Genomic DNA, 27078 nt, shown 5'->3' on the forward strand with positions numbered 1-27078 from the left:
TTTATCGGCTTCTAGAGCCAGATCGTAAGAATAATTGCTTGATACAAACGTCTTGCAGTTTGTATCAACAAAATAAGATAAGTTCCAGATATAAATTGCATGAAGGAATATTAGTGAACTTTTGGATATGAGCTTAGAAGTCTAGATAAAAAAAACATTTCGTTGAGGAAAATGTGTAGCAAAATGTTTTCACTAGGGCTTCTAAACTCATTTCTAAAAGTTCACAAATATTCCTTCATGCAATTCTTACAGAGAGAACCTATTTTATTTAAGTAAATATATCGTCATTAAGTTAGATTTTGGTCGGTAATATAAAAGAGTTTTAGGATGCCTTTAACCTTAATTTGAAATATATATAAGCTTAAATTTGATACTATAAATTTTCTTTCACGTGCATACCTGAGAATAAGATTCCTCCTGGTACGGCGTCCTGCGGTGGCATTCGTCGTAGCACCTGCCGTCGTAGCCGCTGGGCGGCCGTGGGTACGGGTCCTGCGCCGCTACCGCGGCCGCGCAGCAGTCCGGAATTTGCGCCTGGTAGGTCTCGTAGGGACACTTGTCAGGCTGGACCGGTCGCGGAGCCTGGTGCACGCGCTCCTGCGGCCCGCCGCCGTAACCGGCGCTGCCGGCGCCGCCGCCGCCACCGCCACCGACGCCACCGGCTTGATGCATCGTCGTCGTCCACTCTCGCGGACCTCCTCCTCTCGCCACCTGACCTCACCGCACCACCACCTTCCCCTCCCCCGATCACTGCATCCTAATCTCGCGTGGAACGCGACGCGCGATCGAATTCGCGGCCTCGACGTGCCTCGTCTCTGTCGCGCGGCCCTCTTCGCACGGGTCCATCCTCATCACACTATCCACACTACACCGCCGGTTTTATCCTTGTCAGATATCCGGGTCGCTTTAGCCCATCTCCGACTCTCCGTACCTGCACAATTACCGCGTTAATAGCGTTGACAAGGGTGTCATCGTCTCGAGTGTACTCGAGCTCGCAACAATTTGTCGGATACGAATGAATCGAATAGACCGTCGCCGTCGTCTACGCTTGCTCGCGCGCGTATTTAGTGCGCCTGCATCTCACTCGAATTAAATGCACCGCAATACGACCAAACTCGGAGAACCATCTGTATTTTCTCGTAACTGCCGAAAGTAAACTTGTCGGTTCTCTTCTTTACCTACTTCGCGCGCGTATTTACGAGTCGAGGGGCTTTTTTGCATTATTTACTCGAGCTCTTTTAATCTTAGTCCCTTCGGGCGCTTTTTCAGTGTCGTCTCTCAGTGTAAGCTTTTAGATACTCGTATTCGTGGAACGGCGATGCTCGATCAACATGCCAGGCTTGATCCACCCATTGATCTTGTCTGACCCCTTGTCTGGCGGAGCGTACCATGTTGCTATGTAAACTAATGAGTTTGCAAGTAGAGGGATGAAGTATCGGTCCTTTCGGCAAATACAATTTTGACGTATTAAAAACGCTAAACATTGGATAATCGCGTATACGCTAATTTTCCAACGCGCGTATAAAATTGTCTCCCACGTCGACAGACGATTGCGAGAATATCTCACGAATATGATTCAAGATGAGTTTTAGGAAGTTGTCTGGATTCTCTATTGAAAATCTGCCCGTAAAGGATGCTTCGTCAATTTAGAAACGACGTGGACTTTCCTAATCTAAACTTGGAGAGTTTGCATAGCCTCTCGGCTCTCTCTCTCTCTCGAGCTGATATATCGATATAGATCTCATTATAGATCTAGAATATATGTGCCTGACTACATAAGTTAGGTGCAGCTATGTATGAACCGTAATTAGCGCCTCTTAATTTATCGCACAAGAGCTATATACAGGTGCGCCCGGCTGAAACTTTGATAGAGTGATAGAGCAGCGAGACTGTATAAAGAGACCATAATGCGTCTGTTTGAAACAGCCTCTCTCTCTCTCTCTCTCTCTCTTTCTCTTTCTATCGCGTCTTTTGGATATAAGATGTTATATAATCGCACAAGACGAATTGGAACGATTATCATATTTGGAGCAACTATTTTATTTTCTTCGTTCAAGTAATTGCATGCATTTCAATTAATATTATGGGCACAAAGATCATTTTAGCTTGTATATGATGTTTGTACATCTACAAGTGATGCTGTAACATGTTATATCACGTTAACGTTTAAAATACACATGTATGCAATTACTCTTTCAATAATCTATAATTGAACACAGTTGATTGTTGATATATGAAATGTAAATAAGTAAAAAATATATAATAAAATATATAACAAAAAATTAAATATTTGTATATAATAAAATGTTATTTATTATATATAAATATTATTTATTATATATTAAAATATATAAAAATAGGCCTTTTTCTGTTTACGCTTTTGTAACGTAATATATTAAGAGAAAGAGAATATATATATATATATATATTTTTGTGAGAACAAGATATACAAATCTTACTCTCAAGAGCAAACATCGCGAGTGAATACAGTTGAAATTTTCAGACACATTGTTAAAGTTAAAAAATAAAAAATATATAACGTTTGTTTCAAATATATAAACGAATTTTCTGTTCTGTTTGATTGCAAATATATAAAATAATTTGTTTTTGTTTCTATGAATCAATATAAAAAACATAATACACTTTAAAAATATATTTTAAATTCTCAATAAAATAAAGAATTTTAAAGTATCGCTTTTTACACAACAAATGTTTTTGTTGTAATTAAACCAAAATATAAACTAATTGTATGAATATTTTTAATCATTAAATATATATTTTAAATTCAAAGAAATAATATTAATTTTATTTATTAGAGTCTAGTTGTAACAAATATACGTATAATTTATCAATTATTACAATATAAATACAGTAATTAAAATTTCGTAACTAAAATTATTTATTCTGCTTTTATTTTTAAATTTAATATTGATTTTAATATCCAATATTCAACTATATCATTCACTATTGTGGTTATAGATAATAGATCAGATAGTAGATATTAGTAAGGTATAACCAATAACGCTGTATCGGGCAATCATTGCCTTCTACGATCTTGACTGTAAAAGCTCTTTGTTGGTTCCTGTAATCCAAACTTAATCCACATGCAGTACTTATAAGATGACGTCAGTGCTGTATATAACTCGAATAGCTTTATTATTTTACTCAGATATTCATCTAAAAATGATTGGTGATTGATATTAATACGTACGTTATTCTGTACCTTCGGTTATTTTTGCACACAAGTTACGCGACCACAATTTTTTTATCCATTTAACAAATTAACTAAGAGATATAATCGGTTTTTAAATCATTTAATTTAATTATTTAAAGTAAAAGGAAAAGAGAGATAGGAATGAAAAATGTTTTGTATAATCAAAAGAGTAAAAAGCAATGTTTTTTTGTTTTAATATTTAATTAAATATGTGTATATATTAGAAAATAATTTATGCATAATCATGAAAAGTAAAAATTACATTTTGACGAAATAAGAAAGATTATTGTTTGAATATATTGTTAGTTTAATATTACGGATTTATAGATTTAATTTTATTTAGTGGTTTTAATATATAATATATAATCGTGCACGATATCAATTAGCTTCACAATTATTGCAATGTTTCTTCTGCAACGATTCGAGACGATTGGCAAGATATTCTCGCGATTGATATTCGAAGCAAGCTCATTATTACCTGCAATACGCCCCTGCTCTCATTTACTCGCGGCGCGTAGCACGTTTCGGACGTTTGCCGGAAATCAAAAATCCCTCCGCAAATACTTTGGAAGATATCAGCGGCGATTCTACCTTCGCTGTATCACAGACAGCATAACTTGTTTCGACCAACAAACTCGAACGTGCTTGGAACTGCAAATCCGTTGATTTTCTCGAGTGAATTAGGCGCTAGAAGGGTATCGAGGGAAAATTTTTCGAGGTGCACAACGCGGATTTCGAAGATAAAGTTCTAATATAGAATTCTTTTCATAAGTCGAAGTCTACTCTTTTTTGTTATAGTAAGTATAAAAGGACATAATTACACAGAGGCACATCTTAATTATCAATTCAATTAACTATTTTTGAAAGATTATTTCTTTTCATTTTATTCTATATATTAAAACTTTAATTAATCTCAAAAGCAATTTTAAGATAATCTTTAAAAAGAAGATTGGTCAGATCCGCCAATTACACCCTTGAAAGTAAAAAGACTAGGGAATTAATATGAATTTTTCAAAAAGCAAAATCAAATGTAATCAAATCTTTTATTCATTAGTTATAATTGTTTTATTTTTGCAATTTTAATTCGAAATTTAATTATTAAGAGAAATACGAAATATTTAAAAATTACATTGATATATATATATATATAATTTCTCTAAAATCTTTTTTTAAAAATAAATTAGTTCAAAATTAGTGTTTATGATTAGTGTCTATGATTTCAGCACAATATATATATTATTAAAGAGCAAAAAATGATGTCATTTAATCGATACGAAGATATCTTAAGATTAACCTAGATTACTTTTTTCGCATGATTCATAAAATAAAGATGGAGCGGTGTGCAGGAGAGGGTCAGAACGAACCTGCAGTCCCGGTACACGCGCGCGCAATCTCGCTTTCCCGGAAACCCGGTTCGATCACGAATTCAGTGTGCGCGCGCGTAGCGGCCTCCCTCTGGATTTAGTTCACCCTTTTGTTTTACTTCACCTCTCATCTCTGACCGCTTCTCGTACCGCATTCTCGAGACAGCGGTGCTCTCGATCTACGTACATTCATGTGTTCTTTTTCCCGATGTATTTTCCGCCCCCCTATCCGCAAACCTCGAGTTCTACCGTCTGCGGTGTAAACGATAAGCGCAGCCCCGTCCGTGAAAACCAAAGCTCTTCTGGATTTTCAATGATTAGCCGGTACGGTAGCCGAGAGTAAGGGAAAATAGAACGAAATGGTACGACGAGCTCGTCCGAGAGAGACTGCGACTTCCCACGCGCGCACTGTTTTATTCATCGTCTGTAGTCACGACAATGCTGTCTGACTTTGGCTCCGTTTCGGTCGATTTCACGGACGCTCGATTAATTGGCCGGAATTTTGTTTTCGTTTTGATTTATCCTGAAACTTGCACTCAGAGAGAGAGAGAGAGAGAGAGGACAATAGTTTCGTTGCATCTTTCTATTTGTCGTGCTCTCTCTTCATAACGCGAATAATTTCTCGCTCTCTTTAAACATGTATAAAGGTTCTCCATAAATATTGAAAAAGAACATTCCACTCTTTTATTTATGAATTTATTATTAAATAATTTGAAATAACCGAGATAGTCGAGAGATACTTTCTCAGGACAAAAATGTCGAGAAAGAAGTGATCAATTATGAAGAGGCTTGAACAAATTAAACTACTGGATTACAAGCTACCGCAAAATATGGTCTACTTTTCAGAAAACTTTTAAGACTCTTAAGACTAGGTTTTAACAAAATTTCAAATTTATTTATCAATATTTGACATGATGGAATTTCAAGCGTTGAGAGAAAAAGGATAACTTTTTGATAAATAAATTTTGCTGAAAAAAAATTCAATTTTAAATTAGTTGAAGAATCCGAAAAGAAGAATAAAAGATGTAGACGAAAGTTATAGCGAAATTTCCGGAATTTTGTATATTTACAAAAATCTTAAGAATCGCCGAGAGATTGTCGATAGAAGAGCTCGTTAGTAATAAGACTCCGCAAAGAGCGCGCAAACTTGGGAAAGTTTCAATAGACCGTCGAAATCTTCTCCGGCCGCTTGTAGCTCGATTCGGAATGTATTTGCCAACATTTTAATATTCCATGATGGAACGTGACTACCGCAGTGACGTTTCATACATCTATTTACTAGACGGATTTTTATGCGCTTTTCGTGTTGCGATACGACGCAGGGGTCACGCGTCGCGCTTTACAACCGAAGTTTAATAAAATATCTCCGACGACATCGCACATTTAAGCACAGCATTCGAACATTTCTCGTTTGATATTTGTAAAACTTTTAAGATTCAGTTTTCTTCACGTGGCTTGCATCGTGTCAATGTGTACGCATGATTTATATGGGATTGTCAATTAATCAAAAAATTATAATTTACGACAACGATGTAACTTTAAAAAATTGTTTTAAAGAGAGTAAGTTAAAGTTTTATAAAATTAATTATTCAGCAAAAAACTAAATAAAAAAATTTTATGCAAGTAATTTGATTAGTCAAGTAATTACACTGCATAATAAAAAAATTTTTTTTTTATTGCGTCTAGCAATATTAAAAAATTGGTCAAATAAATGTCGTAAAATCGTTTGAACAATAGTTATTTGAGATTTATTTGAATCGCTATGAGAATGATTTATTTATTTTTTATATTTTTATTTATATAGTTTTTAAAATTAATTCTCTATTTTTTTTATTAATTATATTAATAAAAATCGAATAAAATGCAATCGAATTTGTCGACAAATTCAAACTAGTTGCAAAGATTGATGTCTCTGACATACAAAAAAAAAATATTTTTTTCGTTACTAAATTATATTTTCCTGCCGCGATATCATCGAGGTGGACGATACGAAGAATGACGTTTCTCGGCCGAGGCAATTTCTTCATCGTTCCATCGTCGTGACGAAATTGCCGTTAGATCGGGCAGATAATTTTCTCTCTTCTGGATGGATCCGAGGGTGGCTCGCCGGAGCGAGAGGAATCTTCATCATTTAAGGACGAACCGGGCTCCCAACTCTACATCGGACGCGATCATCAATCTTCGCGAGGCGAGGGTAACACGTTCATCTCCCAATTACGAGGCCTCTTCCTTCCGGAAAGGAAGATTTGCATTTTAGAGGTGGGTGCATCTTTCGGTTTGAATCGACTCTCGGTGAAATTACAAAGACATTCAGTTTATATGTCTTTCATGAAGAGAAAACCATTTCTAATAAATAATGCTGATGAGATTTTTCAGTTCATGTGTGTATGTATGTGTATGTGTGAAATATATACTTATAATATATAATTAAATACTAATATATAAATTAAATACTTATAAATCAAGTTTAGTCTAAATGTCAATAATGAATAAAGCAGAAAAAATATTATCTTTTTCTTTGAAATTTTAAATACAAATCGTAAGTGGTCTATTGACTGCTACATCGCGTTTCTTTAAATGATACATTAATAATAATAATAATAATAATAATAACAATAATAGATTTCTCGATTATGACTGAAATGCACGCGACAGTAGAGTCACATCTAAAAATTTTTTATTCTAAAGAAATGGAGATGGTCACGAAAAGAAAGCTAGAAGTCTTTTTCTCACAAACTTTAAGCGATTTTTCCCTCCACAATAGGAACGGTTTCAATAGGAAAACTGTATATTATTAGATATCCTTCCGTTTAAGCCAAGGCTCGATTAAAGTCTCTAGCATGTAGTGAGAGAGAAAAGCAACCGCTATTATATAATACAGAGTTTAATGCTGGTTATGATGTTACATAACAATGTAATGAGCTATTCCACGATATAATATCCTAAACGCGCTATTATAATAATAAACTATTTTTTTTCATCATTCTATTTCATATCTATAATTTTAATTTAATACTATACTTTTTTCCACATTTGATTTTAAACATAGGAAGAATTTTCTCAGAATCTGCAGTCTCTTTCAAAATATCGATGGATATGATAAAATTGATTTAACATTATAGCAATGGATATAATTTTCTTCATTCTAGTCGTGTTATTTTTTGTTGCCGAGTTAGTTAAAAGATTTTTGCTCCATTTCTCTCTTAAATCCCTCTTAAAGTTCTAGAATAACTAATAGCGAATTCTTAAGGAAATTTCTTGTTAACTATATACTTCATCACGATATTAGTTGCAACATAAATTGATTGAAAAGACTAAATCGCTTATATTGGATTTATCGTTGAAGGAACCTACTCGCAAAAAAATATCTTTGCTCGATGTAATCTCGTATAACAGGACGCGCCCTGATTGTAAATACCATATGCTGTACGCGCACAATTCGTATACGTGCACGCAAGAGATATACCATCATGCCGTTACGTGAATAATGACACGTTACAACATGTTACATTCCGATTATGGGTCAAAGCTACTCGAAATCTATGTCGAGTGCTGCAAATCTGTGATGCAGGACATGCGATGTATAATAATCATTGGAAAATTATTAAAATAAATTTTCCATGTAATCCTATTTTTAAGAGAAATATAATTATTTCAAGAGAAAACCTTATAATTTGAATCGCAAAAAAGATTTAATTAAAAGTAAATTATTTAACTGAATTATTAAGCAGGAATATAAATGCACTACTTTCTATTTTTAGTAACACGATAATAAATAAGTTACGTAAATTATATTTCCGTTAAAAATAAAATTTTTAATTCCTTAATAATTCGATTAATAATATTTTCAGCTTGTCAGAATTTCTCAATGGTTTGTTTTCCAGATAGATCAAATGAATCTGCAATAGTATCTTATTTGAACGGCGATCCGATATACGCGTGTTACATATGATATAACATATCGTTCCTCGCTCGCTCGAGATGTAAATATGTAATGTAGCAAATATTATCTGACAAGCCACGTAGAGAGAGAGAAAGAGAGAGAGAGAGAGAGAGAGAGAGAGAGAGAGAGAACTTTTTCCCCGCGTCGACTTGTCGCGATAATATATCGACACTGTATTTACATATTCGGAATTACCCGCAGCGTGTACTATATCATACTTATCAATGCAAATCGAAAAGCCGCGTTCGTGTAAAATCGCGCACGTAACAACTGAAATTTATGATGATTCACGATTGGTTCCGCGAACATACGTTGTCCCGGGAATATAGTTTGTTAATTTAAATGTTAAACACAAATGATCTAACTGTTGCAGTGATTGTATCGAATGGTTTTCGCCACAAATTACACAGTGTATAAGCTCTTTATAGGTTGCGTGTGTTATTCACATTTTCTGGACGCACGCTAGCGTCAGTTTTTCCTTTTTTCCGGTAAGAAAAGACTCGCGCCCTTGACAGGACGATCAGTCAAGATCGAGCAGGGCACGTTTTATCCAGAGCCAATTACTAACCTTCGCCTTCGAAGAGAGGCAACAATTTGCCACCATTTTTATCGCTTAAATATACGGCTGAATTGTTTCTTTACATTTTCAACGTAATTTTAATTAATAAATGTTTAAAATTATTAGAATTATGAATTTTTATTTTTATTTTCATTATATTTCTCTTTTATTTATCTATTTAATATTAAAATAAACATCAGACAGTAATATCCGTCAATTTTCTTACGTTATCAGTTAAAAAAGAATTAAGAAGAATTATAATAATATTTTGACCCTGCGATTGTATATATGTATATGTATATGTATGTGCAGTGGATTAAAATTTAAAGGTAAGTTCAAGCCAGGGCTTTTCGCGAGACTCTATTATAATACCGTCGCGATCACAGATTTGAACTATGCCGATAAGTTGGATTAATTACGAGCCGACTAGATGTGCGCGCGCGCGCGCGCGCGCGGCAAGATTATCTATCCTCGGGGGATGCGAAAATGCGTCGGATACTTCCAATAACTCACCGTCTCCCTTTACAACGCGAACAAGATCAAGGAAATCTTTTGTCTTCGTCCGTCAAGATATCTATCGCGCGATCTCACTAATTTCACTTTCTTATTTTTTGCATATTCTGTCGCATAGCATGGCAGCGTCTTATTGATTTTAGTTGCAAAAGTTTAAATGTAAGGAGTCTGAACGCGCTCTATCCGCGTTAATTACATGCCGTTTCTTCAACGGTAACGGTGAAAGAGCGTCTTATAACGGATGAAACGTTAATTGCTACCGCCAAGTCGAAGTGCATGAATTAGCTGTATTGCACTAATGATCTCATTAGGATCAGCAATTGCGAGCGGTATTCTTATCACAATGGTATATTATGCTACTTTAATCTACACAACCTGTCTCGAGAATTGTTAATTTTTTTATAAAAATATTTTCGTCGAATTTTTTTACGAATTTTTATCCATTCGATCCTTTTGTCGGCAAAAATTTCGATTATATTCATTTTTTAAAGGTCTCGTTACACCTGACACATGCAACTTTTAGTCATTATATTACAACTGATAGGTCTGCGAGCTTCATTTTCACAAACTCGTTGATAACTCTTCGATTCGTTTTGACCATCATCGGCGTTTGTGATAACTCGTCACTCGATCTGGATGCGGCAAGAGGCAATAGTTCATTTATTTATTTATTTTTTTTTTATTTTTTTTTTTTTCCGCATTAAAAGCCCGGCTCTGATATTCTGCAGGAACTCGCTTCTATATTCGCGCTTTCACGACGACGCCGCTGTAACGACGCGCGACGAAGTCGCGAAGATATAACGGCGGTGGTGGGTCGTTTCGGAATCCTTACGAGATCTTTACGAGTTCCTTACGAGTTTGTTGCGAAGAGGAAGAAGATAGAAAGAGAGAAAGAGAGAAAGGGAAAGTAAGGAGCTCACCACGTGGATGCGAAATCCTGTTTATCGAGAATTCGCATTTCTCTTACGTTGCTCGCTTCCCTCATTTTAAGACGCGCTAGACACGAGCGTCAAATAACGGTGCACAAAATAGCATTCTTCGTCGGATACTAACTTCTGAAAGAACGTCTGTATCTAGTTCCACGATCTTTCTTCATTTTATTGCTATTTTTTTTCTTTTCTTTACAATTTCCATAGGCATAACAGTTAAAAGTACTTAAATAGATTCCATGAGATCGTCTCATTTTTAGATAATATTAAAACTCATCTCTTGAACTCGTTAACATTTAATCGTACATTATATGTGCATTGTGAAAAAGTAGAGTTTTTATTCTTATAATCTTTATTTAAGATTATATAAGAGAAGATAACAAGAGATGCTCTAAAAAGAGATCTAAAATGATATAAGAGAAGATAACGAGATGCTCTAAAAAGAGATCTAAAATGATAAGAATTGAAAAATCGGATATCGCTGACAATGAGATTAAGTACAAGTCAGAATTACGAAGCTTAAAGTGAGAACGAGATGTTTTGAAACAGAAATCAAATTTGTGTGAGAAATAGAATTATAAGAAATTTATGATATAATAGAGAAAGAATGAAAAAGATTGTTCTATTATAATAACTCATTTTCATATTTATAGGAGAATATCTACAATTTTGTGCGAATATTACGTTTATTCAAATAGAATTACATTAGTTCGTTCGCATACTCGGGAAATGTGAACGCCATTGATCGGCGAGGTTCTCCCTTCCACCAAGAAGAGGATTCGCGCAATATCCTCGTTTTCTCTGAGCGAGCGAAACGCAAAACTACATCTCGCATGCTCGCGACTTCAGAGTCGGCCACGTGACTCGCAGCTCGATCCGCTCGGGTAAGAAACTTGGGGATATTTCGCGGGAATTCTCGGGAATCCCACCGATAACTCTCCCCATATCTGCGCTGACTCGGCCATTTCTCCGCTTCCGCTAGGACGACATCCGCGAGAAGTCCGATAAAATGGGTAACAAGAAAGAGAGAAGGACATTTATTTAGCGCTTCACGATGTAGTTCCCTTAATCCCGTGCAACGAAAAATATCGGATATGTTTGCGCCACAATTCTCTTGGCAGAATATTCCTGAATTTTGTAAGCAATGTAACATTTTACGCGGCCAATCTTCTTCCGGTTTTAAAAAAGAAAAGACAATTTTTTAACTCTTACCGTTACGATAAATATATTTTTTTATTTTATGTGACTCTCTATTTTAGATATGTGACTTTATATTTAAAAATTGAACTTACAAACTAGAGAAACTTAGTTCACTTTTGTTCCGAACATTTTACGTGTATCTTTTCTGTTGCCGCAAAGAGTCTCGTTCGCAAATATTCCGGAAATCGATGACGGAGCTTACCGTAACCCCGTTTGAACCTTACCGAAGTCGTTATACCGGTAAATGGAACGGGACTGCCAAAGAGGAGTTCTCATCTCGAGGAAAAGCACACATGTCGCCTTCTCGAGGATCGAATTCGACTTTGTGTAAAGCTCGCGCACGTTACATGAATAATAAATTTTGACAATTACCAGCAGCGTAGATATACATTAAAGTGAAACATTTATTCGTAACTATATTATGTATTTTTAATCGATAAAATTCTAGATTGATAGATGTGTGTAAGCGGCGGAAATAAAAATGTATCATTGATCCGATATACTACATATTGTAATACACGTTTTAATATTTGAAAAAGTAATCGGGATAAAGTTTGGATGTATTTAGTTCCCTGTGTTGTCGAAATGTTGGTCTCATACCAATAATCTTCGATCAAATTTATAGGAAAAATTAATATGTTTAATTAAACAATTTTATATAAAAATATTTTACTTTTTGTCAAAATTGTATCTAGACATCTTCATGTTTAGGAATTTTAGAGTTGGAAATGTTTTTTTTATATAAAGACGTTAGTAATTAATTGGCAAGGTAAGAGTCAAATAATTACTAACGTCTTTATATAAAAAAACGATTAGTAACACAAATTTATCGATCACGGATTGTACAAAGATTTAATAAATATATTTTGTGAAAATTAATCTTGAGTGTCAAATTAATACATGGAAATAAATATAAATTACAATGATATTAATCAAAATGATTTAACTTTACGAGTGCGCATACGTTTCGATCTCCGTTGAGATTGTTTTCAATGCGAAAATTAATTTAGATATTAAATAACGCATTATGTGATGAAAAAAATGATGTGTTATTTTGATTCGAATCTCGTGTAAACAGTCAACCTGACGGATGACGATGACCGGTCCACAATGATTTAAGATAGAATCCTGCGGTTCGTCATCACCATAGACAGTGTTGATTGAGACTGTCTATTGTGAACTTCGAAATTCGAATTGTCATAATGCTTCAGTAACATGTCAATAAGTAATCAATTTTTATATATATTTTATATATATATGTTTTTTTGTATATAATTAATGATTTATATATAATTATATATAATTTATATATAATTAATTATAATTTTTATAATTAAATTAAGTAGACAATAAAAATCTAAAACTTATTTGAGAAAAAAATCTGTTTGAATTATTATTCAAGTAAATCTCGTGTAAATACATTTCAAACGATCGATTTGTAAAGACCTATCGAGCGGAACGATAAATCGCCAAGGAACCATGGAAGATCACGAGAGAACGGCAGAGTAAAGTAAGATGGATGTCAAGAGAAGTATAAGAAAGACGAAAAAAAATCAAAGACGAAAAACACATTGCACTTGAATTCGGTGAACGGAAGAACAATGGCATAAGTCGATATTTGCCGAGTGGCGACTTTATCACAAGGTATTATATAGAGAATTTGTGACAATAATGCACTGAGAGAGAAAAAGAAATCATACAAGAACGTGTTTATATATGTATGTGTTTATTATATATGTGTATATTAATACATATATATATATATATATATATATATATATATATATATATAGTTGTAATTTCGATAAAAAAATGATGACATTTTTCTCAGAGATGGAATATCGAGAAGCCAGTAAAAAATCTTTTAATGATTTATGATATACCTGATATTATTTGAGAGTCGTTTTATTATTAGAATCAATATCTATAAGAAAATTTTTTGTGAAAGTGAAAAATATAAAAGAATAATACATTTATACTTTGCATTCACTGTATACACAAAGTTTCATATATATTTTTTAATATAATTGATAATTTCTTTAGTAAATAGAAGAAGTAATAATCCTTGATTATTAATTTATTTTTCAAGTAACTTATGAATTATGAAAATATTCCTTGACTTGCACAATTCGAAACATATTTTAGAGCTCTTTGGAAAAATTTAAAATTCAGAAAGATGAAGTAAATTTTAATATTTATTTTATCTTAAAGAAGAATTTCAGATTTCTTATTAACGATCTTGACATAGAAAGATTGAAAATAGATAAAGTAGCTAATGCAATCTTTAATCAGATTTCAGGAGTCAAGCTTCTCTTTTTAGAAATAAAATTTGATAAAACATACTTCATATATAAAACTATATTAATTATATTACATTAACATATATTATAAAACTTTATATAATGAAAATTTCGGAACAACAAATTAATTTAGATTAATGATACTTTACATTGTTATATTTATTTTGCTTTCTTTTGGAATATAATGTTCGGGATAAACATGCGCTTATCTATACGCGATCGTTTCCTGTCGTAACAACTTGACGGTGTTTAATCGTTAATTAGATGTCGTCAAGTTTTGTTAGTAATTAGATAAGTTTGCGACGACGAAGACACAATGCGTACGACACTTGCGAAGGCAACATCGTCGTGTGCGAATGAACTTCGCGTTCGAGACAGTGAACTCGACAATGTGCGACGATTCATCGTACCTAGGATGAACACATCCACTTTCGAACGTTTTCCTATTTTGGCTTTCAGTACACCTCGCGACAGTCTATTACGAGATATCGACAGCTGCTGAAGCTGCGCGTCGAATTCTGCGCGCGAAACAACCTCGCAAAAAAATTCTCACAAAAATTCTCGATACAAATTCTGGCTCTTGCATAATTTATATTATTTACTTTATATGCAAATCTATAGATTTTTTCATATTTTAATTTTTTTATAATGATATATCACACGTGTCTCTGAGTTTAATAAGAATTCCTTTCTAGCTTTCTATTACAAAATTTTTGATAATATCGAGACGTCATTTAACTGCTCTAAATAATTCATTTTTGAAATTATCATAATTTAAACATTGAAATCTTGTAAGAAATTTACTTAATAGTTTTGTTTCTCTTATGTAAGGATTTTCTTCCATTTTGCCCTAATTTCACAAAGTTATTACACCGAATTCAGCCGAAGAAATTTACACGGCAAGTGTAAATTCCCTTTCGGTTCTCCGCAAGTCGTCAAGACGAAGGAGAAGGGCTTCGCGACGTACGCGGATTTTCTCGCGATTTCCACGTGCTAACGAGCTCTGAGTTTCTTGCGTGAAATATATCGCTGGAACCTCGCTTAAGCGGACTGCGGTAAGGTTTCTAGGCTATTTCTGCGAGAACTTGCGAGTTTCTCACCCGATTCCACCGTCTTGTCCACGGCATTACGGCGTTTTTCTCCCTCATGGCTGTTCTTCCTTCCTCGACCGAGATCTCAGAATATGGAAAAGAAACGCGTGTCTACGACATGACGAGCTCTAGATATTGAAAATCCTTATTAATTTTTGTCTTTTTATAATCCGTAACAATATATCACATGTTTAGAACCAACACCAATGAAATTAATTTATCAGATTCAATTCAAAGGTCAATTCTTAAAAGTCACATTTGTAAATTAAAGGATTTAATAGAAAAAAAGGAACATTTGCTTTGTGTTTATATTTTATTATTTATCGAAATTTAGCACAAAGCTCTCTTTTCCTCTTTTTATGCGACACACGGTAATAGCGTTTCCCATGAAAAATCTCAAACTTCGTACAACATATTTCAGTGAGCGATATTTCAGTGAGTCGAGGCAACCTCAAAGCCTGCGGTTCGCAAACTGCCCCAACTTTAGCCTCAACTTCAGTGGAGACAGGCTCTCTTTGCACACGCTGTTCGATAATCGCGTAATTAGATAATACCGTCTATAATCGGTGTCTATTTAGTGCCTGCCGCTTTAAAGCACATTTACTATACCGCCGAAATGGATTAAATATTCTGTTTTCAAGGAAAAATTGCATCATAATTGTTATTCTGTTGTATTCTGATGACAAAAATCTAAATCTCTTCTCTGCAAGTAGATCGATAAATCAAATGTAGCCAATATTTAATCATGTGAATTTAAAAAGACAATTAGTTTATAATATAATATATACTAAATATACGTAATTATTATTAATTTACTATAATTTTTAATTTACAAACGTTTGTCTCTCAATTTATTAAAGTTATAATTTGATCTATTATCTTGTATATGATTGTGTATGATTTGTTTGAAAGCAATAACGTGAAATTTTATTCAGTGGAAATCAAACACGTAATTGCTGTTTAAATGAGGTATTCTATTCATTAAGTATGACGACGATAAGTTTGAAAATGATTATAGGCATGAGTAACTTTTGAGATCAAAGTAATCCCGCCGATCTACGCGGTGAAATCTAATGTAATAGAGATTAGGGAGATACACAAGGCTTTACATGTAATGTCGACTCAAGTGAAATTTCATGACTGAATTTTATAAAGCAGAAAGTCGATGATACGTCGAGCGCAACGGCAATGCGAATCATATTTCATGCACTAGATACAAGGTATTGGCCATCAACGATCTCGTTTTACGCATATTGCGAAAAATTTATTTTCACGCATGATTAATGAAAGTATTGCAATGAAACGGATATGTCGAATTCAAGATCGTTCGTTATCAAAGAATCTGGCACGAAACCAATAACAATATTCCTTCAAGTATTCGTGGAAGATTTTATATGAAATCAATTTTTCTTTAAGAAAAATTTTGGAAAAAATTACTATTAACGTAGTTTCTCAATTTTCACTAATTTTTATTTAATCTAATCTTTAATATAGAACATGGTATATTCGTGAATACCCTGTAGAATTTGTGGCTCGCGATGAAAAGCTGAGCATTTTCATCATCTCAGAAAATCGATTCCGATGAAACGACGCGAACGGTATTATCGGCCACAAGAAGGAATTAAGTACATTATAGACGATATACCTCTTTCTTATACAGCGTTACATTGCACATTTTCTCTGAACCCATGTAGAAGAGTAAAAGCTGAAGTAAAAAGAAAATGTTTAAGTATTAATAAAATTTCTAAAATAAACAGTTAACAATTTGTTGAAACAGCATTTTTTTCTTTTTTAAAGAATGTGTACTAGATACTTCTTCATTATATTTACAGTATACGTAATTTTTTTTTATTTATAATTTTTTCCTTAGAATTGCTAAAGTAGAAAATTAAAAAGCTGTAATGAATATCTTAATTTAACTTTCGGGTGCGTTTAACTTCTATTATTTCATTCAAACTTTAAACAATTCAGATGAGTTTTGTGATAAGAATCATTTATTTAATTAAATTTTTTATATCCTGTGCGGTAGGTAGGTAGATTTTTCTGAAAGTATTGCTATCAGAAAAAAATATGATAGTAACATTTCAATTTACATGTATATTTAATATCAAATATGATATACTGATTGAAACCTTTCATTTTAAAAGAGAAGAGAGAGAGAGAGAGAGAGAGAGAGAGAGAAAGAGAGAGAAAGAGAAAAAAAGAGAAGAGTTATTCAGAATTGGAGAAATCATATAAGTTTTCAATGAAAATAATGTGCACCGTGATTGATTGAATTATCGTGCCTACTTCACAGAAATTATTATCTGGAAAATATTCAGATTACGAGAAATTAATATACCAAATTTTATTTAGAACGATTTATTCTTCGGGCATCACTCACGATTGCTTTTAGAACTCGATTCACTGGTCAGGATCAGGATCAGCGCGATTTCGTAGGATTCGGGAGTTACGATTCTTATCCGAGTGTGTGTGTGTATAAATTTCTATTTCTCTTGGCGGATATGCTATCTTCAAAGGCTAACGCTATCTCGAACAGGATTAAAGTTCTCGCGGGATACTCCCGCTTTTGCGCGCACGCGGTAGGCGCGTTCGCAGGAGCGGAAACTTGTTTATGGCTCGTCGAGAGAGTCGGACGAGTCGCCAAAGGTAAATTGAAGATCTCGTTTAAGTGTTCCCGTGCCGCGCTGCTCCGAGAAAGTTTTATCGCCACGGGGGTCGAGCTAAACTAAAAGCACGGTATGGCATGCCTTTCATTTTGCGCGAGCCACGACTCGACGAATCGAGCCGTCGGGACATTCTCGTCAACACGAGCTCAAGTGCTTTGGCTGATTTAAATATCAGTCCTTCGTATCTTTCGAGAGCAAGTTGATCCGCCATGTTATAATCCTATATTGAGCATACTTCTGAGCGACACATCAATTTATGCACTCACAAAATTTTACATTAATCGTTTTCAACGTGATGGAATTATTTATAAAGTGATAACATTTGGGAGAGAACGGCAGAGGAATACGATATTATCGGAATAAATTTGAAGGTTTGTTGAGCATAAATACAAATATAATTCACTTTATACAGCTGAACTTTTGATAATTATATAATTATTAAACCTAATGTTTTGTGTTTGAATTTTCAATCAATGTCTAATTTCATTATGTGTGCTAATATATTGTATATATGTACCTACGTGTATGCGGATGAGAATCATGGCGAATAATGAAGACTAGATCAGAATAATATCTTCTCTCATCATGATGAAATGAGAAGGAAAGCGATGCTGCTTTGTAAGAACAAGTGGGCCGATACAATCTCAATAGCTCTTCCGTGATAATATCATTTCGAGATACTCGCGCGAGAAACGTTTCACGAATTCTATTCGATTAAATCCATGCTATAGATTTACTCACGATTACCGCAAATTGACTACCAAGTTAGTTTTTGAAAAATATGCAGAATTGTTTCTTTTTAATATAAACATTTTACGAAGCGAATAAAGGTCTAGAGGAGCAAGAAACATTTTAATTAATTTAAATTATTTAAATAAATAATTTAAAATTAATAAACATGTATGTTCCATTAAATTATGAAACTATTTTAATTAATTTTTACGCGCGTAAATAAATTAATTTTTTAAATTAAATAGTAAAAAATATTTTAAATAAAAATTATTTGGAAATTTAAATCTTAATACATAATTTTAATACCTTTTTTTTTTATATAAACCATAGAATAAGCCATGAATAAATGAATTGATTTTAATAAATGTCGCTAGGTAAAAGCGTTTTTTAATGAAACGAAATCAATTTGTACAAAAGCTCTCGCAACATTTACGAATAACATATTTTTGAGCAAATACGAAAGAAAAAAAGCAAATAATAGACATGTTTAGCCATTGTGTGCGTGGCAATTACAAGATGACGATTTATTCGGTAACAAGCTTGGACGGTTGTAGAAATTTGTTGCATTGTATTCGAAACGCAGTTTGATCGGAAGCGAGTTTAGTCGGGGCGATTCACTTTGACAGAAGCGCGATTCGAATCGATTGCTGAATTGTGTAGTATAACTGTTATTCTCAACGACGTTTCCGCTATTTTTAACTTTTATATAACTGTTTCCAAACGAGCTTTTTGTCCAAGTCAACAACAAGCTCGAGCATACAATAATTATCTTTATAAGAGAAAAAATTGATACGCTGTCAATTGAATTGAGGGGAAAGTAGAGAGCTCGTTTTTATTACTCTTTTTTAATACCTCCATAATTTTAGATGTGGTTATTCCTTTGCCCGTTAGGAAGGTAAGTAGCGAAAAATGGGGAACAAAATGTAATTTATTCACCCTAATCTAAGAACTGTGCGTTTCACGGTTAAAATCGAAAGTACATTCGCCGTGATGTATTGTATACGATTTACATAGAAAGCGACTGATCTATCGCATGCGAAAGTGCAAAGCGAATCCTTCCTCTTACAAGTAACCCTGTCGTCACCTTCCCGATTACTTCCCACGAATACATATTAAATAGGTCGCGCCTCTCGCTTGTTGTTTATACACAACCGTAAATCATATACAAATAGTGCCAAATCATTTGTCATTTGTCAAATTTTCACAGTGCGCTCGCGCGCGTAAAATATACACCTTTATCTATCAAAAATCTATATAAAAAGCACTTTATATAGATTGCATTTAGTATTTTTTATGAGAGAAAGAATTATTAAAGAATGAATATCTCTTTTGATTCGTGAGAAATATTAGATCGATAATCATGACCGTCTCGCGGTTTAATTACATTAATAATTATATTACTCCGATATCTGTGGCTGATGAAATTACAGTCGAATAAAAATAAAATGTTGTTTGTCGACTTCATTTAATATCTTCATTTAATAATAAATATGAAGTGACATTAATATTCAAACTTTATTTTTATAAATCTTAAGATATAATGTAATCTTGATGGCTTTAGACAAGTCATGCGTTATTCTTCTGAATTTTTCATTTTTAATCGAGTGTTCCGGTTGCAATAATTTTACATTTGATACCTAAATATTAAAATAACGCGTATAATGAATATTATTTAAAAATAGTCCTTTAAGATAAGATTTTTACTCTTAAAATATATATGACAATATACAAGCTGTTTTCATTTAAAGATATATTGTTAAATTATCGGATTGCAAATTTTTTTTAATTTGCCCTCACAATTTTTACCTTCAACAAAGAAATATTATTAAGAGTAGCATCAAATAATTAAAAAAAATAATCATTCAAAGTATCTGATGAACGTTGAAAGCAACGATATTAGTTTCTTAGAGTAACACAATCGCTTTTCCTATTTAATGATACATTTAATAATCTTATTCTTAGTTTCGTATATCATACAAAAGTGGTATTATCTCGAGATGAGAATCGAACGGTCACGTTTAATACTAGATGTAAAACGAGAGAATGTGAGCCAAAGAGAAAGGGACATCTAGTGCGAGGAAGAAGAGAAACGTGTTAAACGAGAATTCAAGACCCAGCTGCGAGAATCAGTCCTAGCAGCAAGTTCACTTTTTCAAACGTTACAAGAGCGCCAAGAAGCTGTCCGAGACATTTTGAAATTTTATCGAGCATTTTATCGTATTCCATTGAGAGGTGAATACCGAAAGTGCTTCACTTTTGCGACAACGTTTACGACGCACTTCGATTGCTGCAAAAGCCAAGTATACCTTCAAGTTACTTTCTTTCATCTTACTTTCTTTTGCGACACTGCGTGTTGTCAGATGTTTCTTGTTCTTACATCTATCGATGAGTCGTTATTATTCGATTGTGCAACTGATAAGTGATTGATTTTTTAGTATTTATTTAATACTAGACTATTTTTGTTCGTATTACTAGAACATTAAATCATAAATAAATTATTCTGAATATTATTCTGAGAGTATTATTAATTAAATATTACATTTCCGATTATCGGAATGATGAATGAAAATACTCATTATTTTATAGCATTTATATTTTTGCTATTATTAATCAATTATTTACCGAATGGCGCATAGTAGAAAAAGAGGGCTCGTTTGGTTTTTCTTACGCTCACAGGTTTTCAATTTCCCATCATGAAAATATTCTGATAGGAAAAAGCGAAACGACGAATCAACTAGTTGCGAGGAAAGGAAAGGAAATATATGTAACATAGAAAAATGTAAAGCCATGGCAGGTACGCGTAGAAAGCGTTGAAACCCCTAGCCGGCATTTGCATTTCTTCCTACGACGTCTTTTGAATAACAAATAAGCTCCTGCGGCCGCAAACGAATGCGTGCGATATCTTGCGGAAGGATGCGGATGATGATAATAATAATAATAATAGAAGCAGAGAGAGAGAGAGAGAGAGAGAGAGAGAGAGAGAGAGAGAGAGAGAGAGAGAGAGAGCTGAGCTCGATGTTGCTATGTCTATCTTCCAACTCTCAGAGCGAAAACTGTATGAGTTGTGTTACAGTTGTAGAAATACGTATGCATAGTTAGATTGTTTTAAATTATCTTATTTAAGTACTAATTTACATTAAATGAGAATTTGGTATGCATGTGTCTATTAGATATTGTTATATATATATATAGCTTATTAGACATTAATTCTAATATAACTTCTTGCTTTTGGTAAAAACAAATTGCGTGCGTTTAAAGAAAATTAAATATTTTATACATAATATTCATATATACATGCATATATATATATATATATATAAATACGAAAAAAGCTTGCCTTTAAATATTTGAAATAATAACATAAAGACAACTGATATATATTTCATTAGAATAGTATGTTTTATCTTTGGTATTATTAAAAAATTAAAATTACAAATATCTTATGTTCGATATATATTAATACTTTTGACTTGTCTAAAAGTTTTGAAAATTATATAGAAATGCAATAATAGTTTGAATAAAGAATTACTTTTTTGCAGACTATAGTATGTATCACGTGTCATTTTATTTTTCGCTGTTCTATCTTCTTTATCCACAAATCGTTGGGCGCGGTAACAGGAAGAAGGTTGTGGATTTGAAGAATTTCTGGTACTAAGTTCCAACGACTATAATCACCAAGATTTATTATCACTGAAAAGAAGAAGAAGAAGAAGGAAGCAGGTGCAATTCCCACGATATTCAAGAGAGAAATTAAATAAAGAACAGGACTTTTTAAAAAGACGGTAAAAAATACTCAACATTTCTTATTTTTCCTGTTTTTGCTTCCCTTTTCGTAGCTCATTCTTAAATTTTCTCTCTTACTCTCTTCCTCTCTGCCAAATTTAAAGAAATTTAATTTCTATTTTAAATACTTTGTTTTGCTAAATCGAAAAATTCATGGATTATAACACGACAAAATGATCAATTTTTAATTTATTTTCCCATCTGCAACAAGATATTCTACAATAAATAATTATTATCTAGTATACGTGAAAGAAAAATGTTCTGTTGTCACGTATAATTATAGAGTTATTCCTTGAACATTTCTCACAATGTGGCTTCTACCAGACGAAATTAAAGGATGCTTTCCGAGAATATTTGGTGTCATTTTAATTTTGAAAATTACTCAACTGTTTATCGTGACAGAGAAAATCTGTAGTTTCTGACTAACTGAGATGCACAGCAATCTTTAACGAGGTGTCCACTCCGCGAAGTTCCACCGACGCGTTCGCAGTAAATTTGTCAATCCAACGACGTACCAGGAAAATTACGCGCCGCGTTTATGCAATATTCATACACGGTACACAAGCGGAATACTGTTGATCCAATAGAAAGTCGAATTAAAACATCGCGCTATGAACGACAGAAAGAGATTCCAGGACAATTTTTCTTTATAATTCAAAAAAAGCTAGTGCCAGAAAATATTTAAAAAAAGATATTTTCTATACATCTAATTATTCTTTTAAATTTAATTTTATTCCGTGAAAAAAAAAAAAAAAATGCACAGAGAAACATCGCTCTAAAAAGTTGTAATTAAATCTTTTAATATGAAAGGAATTTTACATTTCTTAAAAACATGCAACTTTATATATAATAGATACTAGATTTAAAATGAGTTTTCCTTTCTGTAGATATTTATATTTTAAGATGAGGCAGATCTATTGTTAAGAGAAAAATTGAACATTAGGTGGCAGCTCGTTTAAAGCGAGAATAGAACTTGTTAGGAAGAGCCGCACAATCGAGAGGATGAAGACGTGTAGCGGCATAGGAAAGAAACTTCCACCGAGAATCCTAAGTATGCTAGCAATTAAATTCTCGAGCATGTTCAAAACGAGCCTCGGCGTTACCTAGCGGACGCTCGCGCCATGAGCGGAATTCACTCTTTACTCTCTAATTTGTCTTGAGGTAAAATATATCTCTCACCCATCCATTGCGAGCCACCGCCGACGACGTCATCAATCTGCGCAAAGCCGAAGAAAGTAACGAAATCGCGGAGCACTGCACAAAAGTATTATCACTCTGTCGTTTCTTTCATATCCAACACCGTCAAATCATTTTAACCAAGTGTTTTAAAACGTGATGTCGGTCTTGCTTGCATTTTTAATTAAGATTTATATTCGAATTAATATTGTTATTTTTTACATTAAGTATGACGCTCTTATATTAAATGTCAATCTAAACACAATTATATGTACCTATACGTATAAATAAACATTAAAATATTATACTTTATGGAATTAGTATCTCATAATCCTTGCAAAATTAAGTGTTCTTCAATTTTTGGAAGGCGATATTATATTGACAAATTTTTATTCAAAATTTAATATTATAACATTCAAAATATATTTAATATTAGAAATTAAAAAAGCATCAATAATAGTTTCTAGTTTTTAGAAAGAAATAACCGTTTCAACTTTTGTAAAATTGGCAATTTAAAGTAAGAATATGCAATTTCTTTATACATATATAAAAATTGAAAAATATCGAAGTAAATTGCACTGGAATTTGAAAGCTTAACGGTATGATTCGTGATCGTAATCAACTACTGCAACTGCAGTCGTGTCGGGACTCAATTGAGAGAACCCTTTCCGCGACCTAAATTCACCTTGACGAAGTAAATCCAGATTGATTGGAGTAGACAATACTTTTTCCCTGTCAAGATTACGCGAGCGTTTATGGTGCGACATCAAGTCGGGAATCATATCGAATGCAACTGAATGCAGATATCGACGACTAGAAACATATCGAAAATTATTGTTCGAAAGTATATCTCGATTGGATAAAAATTTTATTGATTGACATCGCTGAACGTATCACGGCGGTAAATCCATGAAGGGATTTACAGTATGAAATTACACTCGAAGCTCAACGACAGAAATCCATTAATGCTTTTTTTATTTTTAATAGAAATTCTGTAAGGCTTTGGATATGTCTCACACACATGCGCACAGTACACTGAAATAAATATATTGCACAACATGCTTGTACGTCTAGCTTAAAAATTATCGACATCTTTCTTAGACTTTTAAAGAAAAAATTTTATATAAATTTTCCCCGACTTGATGTTATTAATTTTAATCGGTTTACATAATAAATTTTGCGCAGTAAAATTCTTTTGCATAATAGTCATTTTCTTTAATCAATTTTTATAGAATCGATTTCTTTTATCTTTGTATGCAAAGCTTCAAAATGTATAATATCTATGTATAATGTTCATGTTTATGTCGATGCATAATGTTTATGCAGGAATGCGAGCGCCTATCAATTTTGTTGCAATATTTATGTCATGAACTGTCAACAGAATATTCATGTGCACAGGACTGTATTATCGAATGAAAATTAGAATCGCAAAATGCACAAGTAACGAATGCTATTTTGATGCATCGTTTATAATATTAATATAAATGAATGTCAGAGAGCATGGCGTATTTTTAATTACGCTAACGCAACGCCATTTGATCGGAATTAATCAATTAATCAATTAGGCGAACATCCGATGAACGTTTATTTTATCGCGTGTAAAAGGCGTAAAATTTTCATCATGTTCATATTTTAAGTTGTTTCTTTGAGAGTCAACATTTGAAAGCAAATTTTGCTTTTTTAAATGCTGAGATACTTGTGATAAAACTATTTTTCTTAAATATTACAAAATAAATAACAAATTCGTTAATAATTACACATTAAAGTAAAATCAATATTCTTCTATAAACTCAGACTTGCTTTCTTATATACATTTGTACTTTTTTTATAATTCAAAAATTATTCAAAACGTATCCCAAAAAAAAAAAAAAAAAAAAAAAATAAATTAATTTTACTCTATCAATTAATAATATCGAAAAAATAAAATTGCAAGAGTAAAAAGAAAAGCTTTCAAGTTTCAAAGTTTATCACGAGATTTATTTCGAAAAATTAGATTTAGCTGTGCATTGCGAGTAATATCCAAGTGATCCGATGTGAGTAAATGTTGACATATCTAGGAGAGTTTATTTCAGTTATTCCTTAGTGAGGATCGCGATCGAAAAGATTGCGTTTTTGCTTCACGAAATGGAACGAGAGCGACTTGATCATTCTGATGCGATTCGTGCTATAGTATCTCGCAAATTTAATTTCGTGGGGAATAATGTCCGCCATGCACGAGATTAATATCGAAATATCATGTGGATTACCTTCGAGATATCGTATCTGAGAGAATTCGCGGTGTATTATAAACTTTCATTTCGACCCCGGTTGCATCGGAGGAAAATGGGAGATAAGAGTAGGTCACTGCGCATTCGACAAATATCGCGCTAAGACGCGGCCTGGATTTACCGCAAGAGAGCTTGACTGGTGACCGTACATTAACTATACGCGACGATGTAAATCGGATTTCACTATGAACTAAGATATTACGCGACGTTTCGAAGAGCACTCCAAGAAGATTATGAGATGTGACATTTTTTGAACTATATACTGGATGTTTTCCATTTAGTGACACAAGTCGACACAAACGTCATTTTATTATTGTTGTCACTGGATGTTGAAAAAAGATAAGATAATATTTGTGTTGACTTGTGTCATTAAATGGAAACCATTCATTTTAACGATTTACGTGATAAAATTTTAACTATATATATTAGCTATACGTTTATATATTAATTATGCCTACATTAAGAGGAGAAATATGTTAAAACTAACATTAAACTTTTGTAAACTAATATATACCTATATTTCTCAGTCAAGTGCTGTGCTTTATCAAAGTTAATATTAATTCAGTACGCTTAGTTCATGTATAAAAGCTCATAGTTTGTACATTCGTTGCTCGTTTATATACGTAAATTAACTTGCATCGCGAAAATTTCTGAAGTATAAAGGATTTTCTTCTGTAATGTTTTTGACGAATTACATGTAATCTATATAGCGTTACTAGTAGGATATCTTATTACGTTATTGAATATTATTCGAAATTAATGAATTCTACATTGTGTTTATAGAATTCTTAATCTATTTCTTTTTTTTTATATTTTTTACTATATATATTTCTGTAATTTTCAGTATGTATATACAAAATTTTAGAGTACAATTTTTCTCAGATTTTAATTTTCATTTACATTTAAAAAAGATTATTTGTTTCAAAGGTTTGACACAATATTAAAAATACAATCTGATAAAAACAATCTCTAGTGTGTAGATGTGTAGATATAAATTTTTATTTTAAATTTTTGGTCGAAAAATAAAATAATATGCCAAAGTTTTGACTTTTCTGTGCGATATATTGTTTTTATTATATATAGGTTGAAATATTATTACGCGGATTTTTTAATAATTTTTGAACTATACTGAATTTTATAAAATCTATTTTCAATTATATACGTATATATTTTTACAATGTAAAATTGGTTTCTATTATTTTATAAAATTTTATAAAATAATATAGCATATTAAAAAGATATCGTAAAACTATGCAATTATTCAGGTTTATATAAAACTGTTAATTGCATATTATTTATATATTACATTAAATGTTACACAATAGTATAAAATATAAA

At 32.7% G+C, this 27078-nt stretch overlaps 1 protein-coding gene and 1 long non-coding RNA gene across 11 annotated transcripts in view; one reads left to right on the forward strand and one right to left on the reverse strand.

The window, feature by feature from the left end:
* Window positions 1–27078, forward strand: part of LOC140666043 (uncharacterized) — a 182303-nt gene that overhangs the window by 124755 nt on the left and 30470 nt on the right. The window lies entirely within an intron of this gene.
* Window positions 1–27078, reverse strand: part of LOC140666034 (dipeptidase 1) — a 140018-nt gene that overhangs the window by 92570 nt on the left and 20370 nt on the right. For 3 of the 8 annotated variants that reach the window (XM_072892750.1, XM_072892751.1, XM_072892747.1), the window contains exon 2: window positions 400–931. In XM_072892750.1, the coding sequence (XP_072748851.1) occupies window positions 400–672 (273 nt within the window). In that variant the 5' untranslated portion in view covers window positions 673–931. Of the gene's footprint in view, window positions 1–399; window positions 2312–15122; window positions 17279–23476; window positions 26761–27078 lie in introns of those variants that run through there. The other 5 variants (XM_072892753.1, XM_072892752.1, XM_072892749.1 and 2 more) reach the window with 5 other exon arrangements.

This window comes from Anoplolepis gracilipes, chromosome 5 (genome assembly GCF_047496725.1).
Source record: "Anoplolepis gracilipes chromosome 5, ASM4749672v1, whole genome shotgun sequence".
Lineage (NCBI taxonomy): Eukaryota > Metazoa > Arthropoda > Insecta > Hymenoptera > Formicidae > Anoplolepis > Anoplolepis gracilipes.